Source organism: Geotrypetes seraphini, chromosome 2 (assembly GCF_902459505.1).
Source record: "Geotrypetes seraphini chromosome 2, aGeoSer1.1, whole genome shotgun sequence".
Classification (NCBI taxonomy): domain Eukaryota; kingdom Metazoa; phylum Chordata; class Amphibia; order Gymnophiona; family Dermophiidae; genus Geotrypetes; species Geotrypetes seraphini.
Window position 1 is genome coordinate 443,742,966 of NC_047085.1, and position 13,345 is coordinate 443,756,310.

The 13,345-nt window shown below is 44.8% G+C and overlaps 1 protein-coding gene across 3 annotated transcripts in view; it reads right to left on the bottom strand.

Moving 5' to 3' along the window:
- The window catches only part of ARMC4 (armadillo repeat containing 4), a 378,797-nt gene that overhangs the window by 17,858 nt on the left and 347,594 nt on the right, over positions 1 to 13,345 (bottom strand). For all 3 annotated transcript variants that reach the window (XM_033931435.1, XM_033931436.1, XM_033931437.1), the window contains exon 19: positions 8,907 to 9,128. In XM_033931435.1, coding sequence (XP_033787326.1) covers positions 8,907 to 9,128 — 222 coding nt within the window. The remainder of the gene's footprint in view (positions 1 to 8,906; positions 9,129 to 13,345) is intronic.

A 13,345-nucleotide genomic window follows, 5' to 3' on the forward strand; every position in this document is an offset into this window, starting at 1 on the left:
AGGCAATCTTTTTTTGGACTAAACCCCTTTCCCCAGGTCAGGACAGGATACCATAATAGCAGTATACTGTACTGTTCTGAAGAAAGATTTGGCCTCAGAAAGCTAATTGAAAAATGGATTAGTCCTGGACAACAAATTTTTCCCAAAGTTTTGCTTCCTTAAAACAAACTGGTAATTATGATAGACCTCTTCAAAATAAACACAAATATAATTTCCAACTGACTGTATCACGTAGGAATTTTGAGAAACATGATGGTATCTTTAATTGACCATAATATGTTTTAACGCACAAAGTTTTTGGTAAGCTGTGATAGTTCGCACAGGCTAAAAGTATTTTTCCTGATGATTTTCATTTGTACTCAGTGTCCAATGCATCTCGTTGCAGTGCTCAACAATAGTCAGCCAGCATTGATGGATTCCAGTTGCCCATAATGGTAATGAATTGGTGAAACCTTCGTCATGTTTGCCGTTGACTGCACCAAGATTTGTGGGGAAGAAATCCAAGTGTGAATATAGAAAGTGCATTTTTAGTGACATGTTGCACTTCATGGTTTTGTATGCTCTAAGAAGTTTGTCAACCAGTTGAATATAGTTTGGTGCTCTGTAACTGCCAAGAAAATTCTCAAAGACATCCTTGAATGCTTTCCAGGCGATTTTCTCTGGCCTGACTAACAGATCTTCAGATCTCTCATTGATGACGTGTCTGATCTGTGGACCGACAGAAATGCCTTCCTTAATCTTGGTGTCAGTTATTTTTGGAAACATCTGTCTTAGATAAAGAAAACCTTTGCCTTCCTTGTTCATCACTTTTACAAAAATTTTCATCAGTCCAAGTTTTATATGAAGAGGAGGCAAAAATATCTTTGTCGGGTCAACGAGTGGTTCATGTACCACATTTTTCTGTCCTGGAACCAAATTTTTACAGAGTGGCCAGTTCTTTTGAATGTAATGCAACTCGTTAGCACTGCAGTCCCATTCACATATAAAACAACAGTACTTGGTATATCCAAGCTGCATTCCAAGTAGCAGAGCTACTACTTCCATCTCCAACCTGCTGACAACATCGGACGACTTCAAAACATTCCGTAAAGAAATCAAAACCCTGCTTTTTAAAAAATTCATCCAAAAACCTTAAACCACTTCACCTACCTCCAGCTAAGTTCACCTACCTCCAGATAATTCACCTACCTCGACTGAACTCATCTACCACCAGATAATCCTCCCCCAAATATCACACCTAATCACCCTTCAAGTAAACAGACCATAAAAAGATTGTAATCTTGCCTACTCTAACTGTATTCCATTTGCTAATATCACACAGCTAGGCACTGTCAGTTTTCTATCCAACCCATAAGATCCCCAAGAAAAAAAAAAAAAAAAATTGTATCCTCACTGGAAAATGTCCAGTAAAATCCTCTGTAATGTGATCATCACTGGAAATGTCCAGTCAAATCTTTTGTAATCCGCCTTGAACTGCAAGGTATAGGCGGAATAGAAATCCGTAATGTAATGTAATGTAATGTACTTCAAGATCGCCACAGATATTCCAGTTGTACTTTGTGTATTGGATATGCTTTAACAGCAGTTCCATGTTTTCATATGCCCTTTTCAGGCAGCATCCATCAAGCCCATGTACAAGCATGTCCAGACTGCATCATTTCCATGGACGTTATGCAACCTGCCCTGAATGCACACCTGGACATGCCCACACTATATCCAGCAAGGTATAACATGAGCAATAGGCCTATATTAAGAATTAGGCTAAGAATTTAATTGCATTAGCCTGAAAGTATAATGAGAAATTGTAAAAATTTGTGTTTTTTTTTTTTGTTAAAATGGTAGGTCATGCATAATTTTAAATATGATTTTCATGATTAGTAGCCAAAAATCTGTAAGATATACCCTAAAGTGTTGAAGAAGCAAAAACTTTGTTGTCCAGTGATATTTTCTTATTTCTCATTATTTATTTTATTTCTGTTTGTTAATTTGTAATGTGGTGATTGTTATGTATCAGTTTTTTCAAATTTACATCTACTGTCTTTATATTTTGCACAGTATGAGGGGACATGTATCACTGTTTCTTTGGTGTTGCATTGTTTGCAGAGTCTGGTTTCTTGGCGGTTCAGTTTAACTTTTGTCTACATATTTCTATTTTTAGTTTGTGATTATTTCATATTGGGCGAGGGTGTATCTCTGTTCTTGTGTGTAAAAAGGACATGGTTTTCTGTTGGCATTGACTGTACAGGATCAATTCACTGTGCAGGATCTGGCTTGTTTACTTTTATAATATGTGTGTTGGTGTTCTAGTGCTCACTGCAGTGTTTAAGATGCTGCCTTTTCCTAGGTATACTCTTGTTGTGCGATATGTGGATTGTTACTAAAAATCATGTTTTCATATAGATGAGGGGGGGGGGGTCAAAAAAATGATGAGCCCCGGGTGTTACAAATGCTAGGTACTCCACTGGGTAGGAATGCTTGAAGAATTATCCAGGGTGAAAAGATTAACTATGAAGAAGAAAGAAAAATATAAAAACATACTCTGGAGACGCATGAAGGAACGCACTAAGGAGCACATTGTGCTCCTTGTTCGTTTGACGGAGCGTGAGGCATTGTGCACCAGTGGAACATGATGCTTGAGGGATGGTTTCAGATATAGGTGCAAGGGAATGAGATCATCTTTGTAGTCAAAGCTTTGGCGAGAGGTAGGTTCAAAGATGGGCAGATACCAAACCACCAGATGAGGAGAATGTGATGCTTGCTGCTAAGTAGGCCTGTGCTTACCTGTAGTTATGCTATTGTGTGTGGGGAGGGAGGAGATAAGAAAGGAGATGCCAGACCTATGGGATTTGTGGAAAGGAAGGGACGGTAGCCTGGCTAATCAAGCTACTGTGTGGGGTGAGGGGGGAATAAGAAACGAGATGCCAGACCCAAGGGACTTGGGAAAAAGAAGGGACAGTAGCCTTGCTAATCAAGCAGCAGGGTTTCCAGTGGCTTTTGGTATCCTACAAAGGTCCGGGCCTCAGTCACAGAAAATGCATGTGCTGAAGATACTGCTGCATTCTTGCTCCCTCCTTCAGACCTCCTCCTTGTTACTAATAAGAAGTTTGCATAGAAGAAGAAACAGGGATGTAGAGGTACATTTAGCATGTACAGCTGCTTTGAGGCTTGACGACAGTACTGTTTTTTCTCATTTGCTACCTCCCATTATTGACTTCTGTGTCTGCCTGTGCATTTATTCCCCACTAGACTCTGATCTCTGCCCCTGCCTGCGTATTTAATCCTTGCAAGACTCTAATTTCTGCCCCTCCTTCCACCAAACTGGAATGGGGACAGGTGGTTTGGCAAGGGACTCTACTTTAAAACTGGGGACAATTCCTGAAAATCAAGGACATTAGTAACCTTAAAGTAGGGTGCTGCAGGATATAAAGGGAGCTTGAAATGATTACAGATATCAGAATAAGCTTGAGGGAAAAAACTTGGACTGGTAATATCACTATATTAGCTATTGGTCTGATATTCAAAAGCTGTGGCTGAAGGTTGTTGTTTTTTTTTTAATACCAGCCGTGGCATTCAGGGCCAGCGTTAGGGGAGAGCAAAGAGGGAAGCTGCCCCGGGCCCCATGGCTCTAGGGGGCCCCCGTGAGCTGGCAAATCCTCCCCCTTGAAGGACCTGCACTTCAGAGTGGCTGCCGGCCCACCCCATCCGATGTACTTATTCTGGAGCAGAGTCAGCAGCCGTGCTGAAGTGCAGGAAGGTCCCGCGATGACAGCGTCTGCTGGTTTTGTTCAGGAAGAAGTGACTTCAGAGGAGGTGGACAGGCAGCTGCAGTCATCGTGGGACCTTGCCGCAACTCCCTGCGTCTGCCGGTCCACCCCCTCCGACGCCACTTACTTCATCCAGAACAGAGCTGGCAGCTGCAGTCATTGCAAGACCTTGCTGCATGGCATTGGTTTGGAGGGAGAGAGAAAGGAGCATAAAAGGGTGGTGGAGAGAAAGGGGCAGAGTGGTACGGAAGGATGGTGGAGAGAAAGGGGGCAGATGCTGATGGAAGTGGGGGGAAGGGAGAGGAGAGAGTGAAATGCCAGACCATGGGAGTGTGGGAGAGGGAAGGGAAGGAGAGGAGAGAGATGCCAGACCATTGGAGGAGGGAAGGGAATAAGATGGATGCCAGACCATTGGAGGAGGAAAGGGGAGAAGATGGATGCCAGACCAATGGGGGTGAAGGGAGAGATGGAAGGGGGAGGCATATAGTTTCTGGAAGGGACATAGAAGGAGAGAAGATGCCATATAGAAGGGGCAGAGAGAGGGTAGACAGTGTATGAAAGGAAGAGAGTGACAAGAAGATGAGGAAAGTAGAAACCAGAGAAGACAAAGGTAGAAAAAAAAATTCTATTTATTTATTTTTTTGCTTTAAGGGAGATGCATTGCTGTTTCTGTGGTGTTGTATTGTATGGTGGTTCAATTTAACCTTGGTGGTTCAATTTAACCTTTGTCTACGTATTCTATTTTATCCCCCCTTTTATAAAACTGTAGAGCATTTTTTAGCACAGGCCATGGTGGTAACAGCTCTGATGCTCAGAATTCTATGAGCATCTGAGCTGTTATCACCGAGGCTAAAAACCACACTACAGTTTTGTAAAAGGGGGGAGGGGGGGGTTAGTTTGTGATTACCGTATTTTCACGCATATAACGCGCGCGTTATACGCGTTTTTACCTACCGCGCATACCCCTCGCGCGTTATATGCGTGAGCGCGGTATACGAAAGTTTTAAAACATAGTTCCCACCCCGCCCGACGCCCGATTCACCCCCCCAGCAGGACCACTCGCACCCCCACCCCGAACGACCACTCGCACGCGCTCCCACCCGCACCCGCATCCACGATCGGAGCAAGAGGGAGCCCAAGCCCTCTTGCCCGGCCGACTCCCCGACGTCCGATACATCCCCCCCCCGGCAGGACCACTCGCACTCGCACCCCCACCCCGAAGGACCGCCGACTTCCCGACAATATCGGGCCAGAAGGGAGCCCAAACCCTCCTGGCCACGGCGACCCCCTAACCCCACCCCGCACTACATTACGGGCAGGCGGGATCCCAGGCCCTCCTGCCCTCGACGCAAACCCCCCTCCCCCCCAACGACTGTCCCCCCCCCAAGAACCTCCGACCGCCCCCCCAGCCGACCCGCGACCCCCCTGGCCGACCCCCACGACCCCCCACCCCCCTTCCCCGTACCTTTGGAAGTTGGCCGGACAGACGGGAGCCAAACCCGCCTGTCCGGCAGGCAGCCAACGAAGGAATGAGGCCGGATTGGCCCATCCGTCCTAAAGCTCCGCCTACTGGTGGGGCCTAAGGCGCGTGGGCCAATCAGAATAGGCCCTGGAGCCTTAGGTCCCACCTGGGGGCGCGGCCTGAGGCACATGGTCGGGTTGGGCCCATGTGCCTCAGGCCGCGCCCCCAGGTGGGACCTAAGGCTCCAGGGCCTATTCTGATTGGCCCACGCGCCTTAGGCCCCACCAGTAGGCGGAGCTTTAGGACGGATGGGCCAATCCGGCCTCATTCCTTCGTTGGCTGCCTGCCGGACAGGCGGGTTTGGCTCCCGTCTGTCCGGCCAACTACCAAAGGTACGGGGAAGGGGGGTGGGGGGGTCGTGGGGGTCGGCCAGGGGGGTCGCGGGTCGGCTGGGGGGGCGGTCGGAGGTTCTTGGGGGGGGGACGGTCGTTGGGGGGGAGGGGGGTTTGCGTCGAGGGCAGGAGGGCCTGGGATCCCTCCTGCCCGTAATGTAGTGCGGGGTGGGGTTAGGGGGTCACCGTGGCCAGGAGGGTTTGGGCTCCCTTCTGGCCCAACTACCAAAGGTACGGGGAAGGGGGGTGGGGGCGTCGTGGGGGTCGCCAGGGGGGTCGCGGGTCGGCTGGGGGGGCGATCGGAGGTTCTTGGGGGGGGCGGTCGTTGGGGGGGAGGGGGTTTGCGTCGAGGGCAGGAGGGCCTGGGATCCCTCCTGCCCGTAATGTAGTGCGGGGTGGGGGTAGGGGGTCGCCGTGGCCAGGGGGGTGTGGGCTCCCTCCTGGCCCGATATTGTCGGGGAGTCGGCGGTCCTTCGGGGTGGGGGTGCGAATGGTCCTGCCGGGGGGGGGATGAATCGGACGTCGGGGGTGGGTGAACGGAGAGTCGGGACAGCGCACGGAGAGGCGGGGCAGTGCACGGAAGTCAGGGGGGTGAACGGAGAGTCGGGACAGCGCACGGAAAGTCAGGGCAGTGCACGGAAGTCAGGGGGGGGTGAACGGAGAGTCGGGACAGCGCACGGAGAGGCGGGGCAGTGCACGGAAGTCAGGGGGGGTGAACGGAGAGTCGGGACAGCGCACGGAGAGGCGGGGCAGTGCACGGAAGTCAGGGGGGGGTGAACGGAGAGTCGGGACAGCGCACGGAGAGGCGGGGCAGTGCACGGAAGTCAGGGGGGTGAACGGAGAGTCGGGCAGCATGCGCGGTATAATCGTGAGCGCGTTATATCAAAGTTTTTGTGCTTATCATCGTGATTTCTGCGCGCTATACACGTGTGCGCGTTTTATACGGGTGCGTGTTATTTGCGTGAAAATACGGTACATATTCCATATTAGGCGAAGGTGTTTTCTGTGTTCGAAAGACAATGTTTTCTGTTAGGATTGACTGTGCAGGATTGATCTGTATTAGTTTAGTTTTACAATGGGTGTACAGTATTGATGTTATACTGCTCACTGAAGTATGTAAGATGCTGCCTTTTCCTAGGTACACTCTTGTGTGATGTATGAATTGTTACTAAAAATCATGTTTTTCATACAGTTGGGGGGGGTGTCAAAAAATGATGGGCCCCTGATGTCACATATGTGTGAAGAAGTCATTTAAAATTGTTTTATACGTGTATAGTAGTAATAGAAACATAGTGTATAATGGCAGAAAAGGGCCATCGGCCCAACAAGTCTGCCTACTCGAAGTACCCTCCCTCAACAAGAACCCTCCCTCTAAGAATTTCCCGGAGCGAACCCACTCCAAGAATCCTTCATCAACAAGAACCCTCTTTTTAAGCATTTCCCCGGAGCGAACCTACATGTTTATCCCATCGTCTCCTGAAGTCGAGTACGTTACTGGCCTCAACTACCTCACGTGGAAGACCATTCCATCGATCAACCACTCTTTTGGTGAAGAATTATTTCCTGATGTCACCATGAAATCTCCCACCCTTGAGTTTGGTGGGTATGAATATTAGGAGAGGGGCCCTCTCCTTAATTTCTGCCCTGGGCCCCAGCATGTCTAAAACCGGCCCTGATGGCATTAAATCACTGATATTCAATGCCATGGGGATGAGATGGGGCACAGTAAAGTGAGTATGCCATGGAGATGAGAGGGGGAGCAGAGATGACAGAGTATGCACCATAGGGGGTGGAGGAAGAGAAAACTGAGTATGTGACATGGAGATGAGGAAGGGGGAAAGAAAGCTGAGTGTTTATCTTGATGTAGGGATGGGGGTAGTATAAGCTGAGAGTGTGCCACTGGTGTGTGTGCAGGGGGAAGAAAGATCAAGCTTGAGAGTATGCCATAAGGGGGAATGGGAGAGATAAATAATGAAAGCTGGGTTGGGTAGAAGAAAGAATTAAGAGTGTGTGTGTGTTGTGGGGGGGGAGGGGGTGCCTGGAGGAAAGAAGAATAAGATGATGTGCCAGACGGAGAGAGAATGAGAGGTGGGGCAGTGTGTCTGGAGGGAAAGATAATGAGAAAATGAAAGGTAGAGCTGTGCCTAAGAAGAGAGAACACAGAAGGTGAGGGTATTGCATGCAGAAGAAAACTTTAAGGTCAAACAGAATTGGGTTTTGCTGAGAATTAGAGGGAAAGAGAATGGCAGTTGAAGTGAGAGAGGGCTCTGGGGATCAGTTTGAAGGAAAAGGTAGGAGGGGACTTTGCACTTTGTTATAATATTGTATACCACTTAATAGTATTGTCAATAACGGTCAATCAAAAACAATACATCCAATCCAATGCTGGGGGATTCTGTACAAAACAACAAATTTATTGTGCAACAAAAGATCAGATGTACCAATTTGTAGTTTAATAAGCATCCAAATAACTTAATAACAATCTTAAAAACAATCCACAAAGGGTGTATAGTCCTTAGTTGTCTTAAACATAAAAGTCTGTGTAAAGACACTACAAATAAAGTGTGCAGAATTAGCACATAAGCACATAAGCATTGCATCTGCCGGGTCAGACCATGGGTCCATCATGCCCAGCAGTCCGCTCCCGCGGTGGCCCCCCGAGGTCTATGACCTGTAAGTGATCTTTTACTTAAAACATTTTATTCCCTATCCGTTAAATATCCTGTATAAGAACCCTCTAACTATTCCCTTCAATCCCCTTTTCCTTCAGGAAATCATCTAATCCCATTTTGAATCCCATAATCGTACTCTGCCCCACCACCTCCTCCGGAAGCGCATTCCAGGTGTCCACCACCCTCTGAGTGAAGAAGAACTTCCTAGCATTTGTTCTGAATCTATCTCCTTTCAATTTTTGTGAATGCTCTCTTCTTTTTGTTGCCCCCGCTAGTCTGAAGAATCTGTCCCGCTCTACTTTCTCTATACCCTTCATGGCATGGCTGTAAAATCGACTTAAGTTTTGAAAGCAGTAAAATAAATACATTAATGGTCAAAATAAATAAATACATTATATTATGGATATGTAAACTGCTTAGAGAAGATATTGCTCAAATCAACAGTATATCAAGTTTTTTTTAATACAATAATAAACGTATAAGTCCTCTGAAAAAGACAGAAAAACATAAATGTGGAGCAGCTGCATATGACCTATGTGTGTGGTTCCATTGCAGCAGCTTGTCAGAGAAATATATATTAACTTGCAGTAAGCAAAAAAAAACAACTTAAACTTACCTTTACCACCGAATTTTCATGCATTGTGATGCAGTTATTGGCATCTGCTGAAAGCTGAAACAGTGCCTGAGCAGTAGCTCGATGCACATCAGGGTCACTGGATTTCAAATATTCTACAAGAGGGGCCACGGCCCTGGCTTCTCCAAAAGCAATTCTGTTAGTGCCCCACATACAACAACGTGCAATAGCCTCTGCTAGATGGCGTCTCAGTTTGTCATCAGTCTATAAAATAAAAAATAAGTCTATATTATCTACATTTGGGGGGAGGGGGTAGATATAGCAAAGTTGCTTACCTGTAACATGAGTTCTCCTTAGACAGGAAGGGAATGCTGCCACACTTGCTGGTGAAGTCATCTGATTGAGCCTGTGTGCTAGTTCATTCCCTAGGTATAGTAATTTTTTGTTGTTTTTTTTAAATTACTGAGCATGTATGGGCACATTGCCTCCTGAGCTCCTCCCCCTGGTTTGCCAGTTATGTTACTAGTAGAATTAATAAATCTTATTGAGGGGATGGAGGGCGGGCAAGTGTGGCTGCATTCCCTTGCTGTCTATGGAGAACCCCTGTTACAGGTAAGCAACTTTGCTTTCTCCAGAGACAAGCAGGGGAAATGCAGGCACACTTGCTGGTGAGGCCCTAGCTTTAAGGAGAAATGGGAGGAGGTAAAAACATATAGTGCAAATAAATTCCAGAGAAATGATTTTCCAAACTGAATATTTTGCGCTGAAATGGGGTCCAACAATAGTGCTCAGTAAAGGTATCTTGAATTGGGGCTGATTTCAAGTTTGCAATTGATGAAGCTAATGTGTTCTAATCTGTCTGGGAAGAGATAGGTGAGTTCTAGTATAGCATAAAGATATGCATGAGCAATCCACAAGGATATATAGTTCATTTAGATCAGGGGTGCCCACACTTTTTGGGCTTTCAAGCTACTTTTAAAATGACCAAGTCAAAATGATCTACCGACAATAAAATAAAAAAAAAGCCCACAAAGCACACTGTACTCACAGTATGCATATTTTGGAGTTTTTTTCAAAGAGGTCAAGGCAGATGACTTTATGCAATGTCACCTCAGTAACAACTATACAAAAATAGACACATATACCCCCTCACTTTTTATTAAACCGCGATAGCGGTTTTTAGCGCAGGGAACTGTGCTGAATGCCCTGCGCTGCTCTCGATGCTCATAGGCTCCCTGCGCTAAAAAACGCTATTGTGGTTTAGTAAAAGGGGGCCATAGTGCAAAATATAGACAGCAGATATAAATTCTCAAAATGGACACATTTTGATCACTAAATTGAAAATAAAATCATTTTTCCTACCTTTGTTGTCTGGTGATTTCATGAGTCTCTGGTTGCACTTTCTTCTTCTGACTATGCATCCAATATTTCTTCCCTTCTTTTAGCCTCTTGTATGCTTCTTCTCCTCCAGACCTCATTCCCTCCCCCAACTTTTTTTCCTCTATCCCTGCCCCCTCCCCTTTCTTTATTTCTCCCTGCCCCCTTCTTTCTTTCTGTCTGTCTTTTTCTCTCCATGCCCCCTTTCTTTCTTTCTTTCTTTCTCCATGCCCCCTTTCTTTCTGTCTTTCTCTCTCCATACCCCTTTCTTTCTGTCCCCCCTTTCTTTCTGTTTAATAATAATAATAATAACTTTATTTTTCTATACCGCCATAATCTTGCGACTTCTAGGCGGTTAACAATGAAGAAAAGGTGTACAATCAGCGAATTAAATACTATAAATAGATAAGAGAACATTGAGCAGTCAATGAATTACAAGGTGCAAAATGTTTAGAAGAAAAGTATACATAGGTTATTGAAAAGAATTAACTTATTTCCATATTACAATGAAAATGATCGGCCACCAGTGGGAGGCTGGGTACAATTGTGAGGAGGACGTAATAGCAGACAGCGACTATAGGGTTCCTATTATGAGGAATGAAGGAATTCGGGTGAGGTATGGTAGCTTTGGTCATGGAGGGAAAGTCTGGCTAGGACATGAATTTCTTAAATAAGGTGGATTTTAATTCTTTCCGAAAGCCACTGTAGGTCAGTCTAGCGGCATCAATGAAGTAGCCTAGCCAAGTTTGCTGTCTACCAGCTTGGAACTTGAAAGTTCTGTCTAGGAAGGTTCGATATCTGCAGCCTGTGATTTTCGGGTATGTAAAGAGGTTGCGGTTTCTGGTAGCCCTAGTGGAGGAGTGGAATTCGAAGTGAGGTAGAAGGTAATTGGGGGCCATTCCCCAGATTAGTTTGTAGCAGAGGCAGGAGAATTTGAATAGAATTCGTTCCTCAATTGGTAACCAGTGCAACAGTCGGAAAAACTAGCGTGGCGAACCTGAACCTGACCCTGATTCCATGCGATAAGTATAATTAATCTATTAACCTCAATAGCTTATATGACCTTGCATGACATAGTGAGACTAGGTGAAATTGCATGACTATGCGAACTTGCATGACAATGTGAACTTGCATGACATTGCATGACAATTTGAACTTTATATCTGTACTGTGCCTCAACTGTTGCCAAACCTACTGGTGTCGAAAACTGTGCCTCACTTACACCTGCCACAAACTGTGCCATAACCTATGCTATACCTATATGTACTGTAACTAGTATATATATAAGCCAGTGTTCTTTACATTGACTAATATAATTTAGCTCATGTCTTTTCGTCAATGTATTTTTTATATGTATATATATAGTCTTTAGTTACCTTTCTAGGGCGTCAGACATGCCATTTTTATTCGCCTTGATTCTGGCGACATAAAGAGTATTTATGGCTATGACTTTGGCTGTGGCCTCTTCATTCGCCCATTACCATCAATTATTATACTTTTTATATATGTTTTTTCTTTTTTTTCTTTTTTGTAATAAAGTGCTGTTGCTTATATTCTTAAATATTGAAGTGAAAATAACTTATCTTAAAAAGACGTTTTTTCTTTAGTACATTCGGACCAGGGACCTGTCAAATCGACATGTTTCGCCTCCTCGGCTTTTTCAAGATTTTGTCCCCTGCACGAATGAAAGAAGACAATTTTACTACACACCCCATATATTCTTACTTACAGGCAGCCATGAATTACATGATATTGATAAAAATCAAAAGCTCACCCTTTTCTTTTTAGTGCGACCATCCCGATACTAAAGCATTTTTGATCTGTCAAGATGGCCGCGGCGTCTTTTGGTCGAGTATAAGTACCTCCCCATTGTCTGACGTCATTATTTTTACGGAAAGGAGAAACATACATTATATCAGCGAACTCCACTCTACCTCTTGATTTAAACCTCCCGGTTCTACTGTATTCAAACTGTATATCCATTTTTGTTCTAGCCAGTTTAATCTTCGTTTGAAATTTCCACCCTCCCACCCTACTTTTACATGAGCTAAATTAAAAACGAAATTTCCTACGGAAGAATTCGAGAAAAATTTAAACGATTTTCAACAATCACTTAATGTGTTTAAGGATTCTTTGAAACAATCAAAGATAAAAAAATTCAGAAGAGATGAGTTTGACTATCTCAATGAAAAAGTATACACTTGGAATAGAAAGGAGGTTAGACAAACTAGACAGAAGAAGGTATCATTTGAAAAATCTTCTGAAGAATCCGAATACTCTAGCGAGGGAGGAAATGATGGTGACCAGACGAACACAAAAGTGGAAACATCAAAACCTTTTTTAGGAGGGACCAGAGGGAGATCACGAGGAGGCAAAAGGGGTCGAAATACAGGCTCGAGAGGCACAACGGGCCCGATAACGAGGAACAGTCAACAATAGTAAATTTATCTAAACATAAACTCACAAAGAGCCAGGAAGAGGTACTACAACTAGGTTTGAATTTCATACCTACTAATTTGTACGACCCATTTGCTATAAGAGTAGCTTTCTTTAAATTCCTTAGGAAGATACAACTCCGCATATATTTTTGTGACAATCCTCCCAGTGCAGATATATCGGTAAAAAAAACCCCCAGTAAATGGATGCCTCCGGGCAACATACATCATATAGCATTAACCTTCCAACAGTTAGTTTTACTGGATCTTGAAAAACAAGAAAAGGAGAACATGGGAAGATACACCCCTGGTAACCTGGACAAATATCAAAGGCAGGCGCTCAATGAATTAATTAATAATGAACAACTGGTAATATTGAGGGCAGATAAAGGAGGAGCTACAATTCTTCAAAATAGAGAACATTATAATAAGGAAGCTATTAGACAATTGAGCAATACTTCAGCATACCAAATATTAGAGGAAGATCCAGTGAAATCTCTTCAAGATCAAATCAAAAATTTGGTCGAACCGGCCCAAAAAAGTGGAATGTTAACCAAGAAGGAAGCTCTCTTTCTTATGGAACAGTGGCCCTCCACCCCTAAATTTTATCTGGTGCCCAAAATACATAAAAATGTCCAGTCTCCTCCGGGTAGACCGATAGTCTCCACA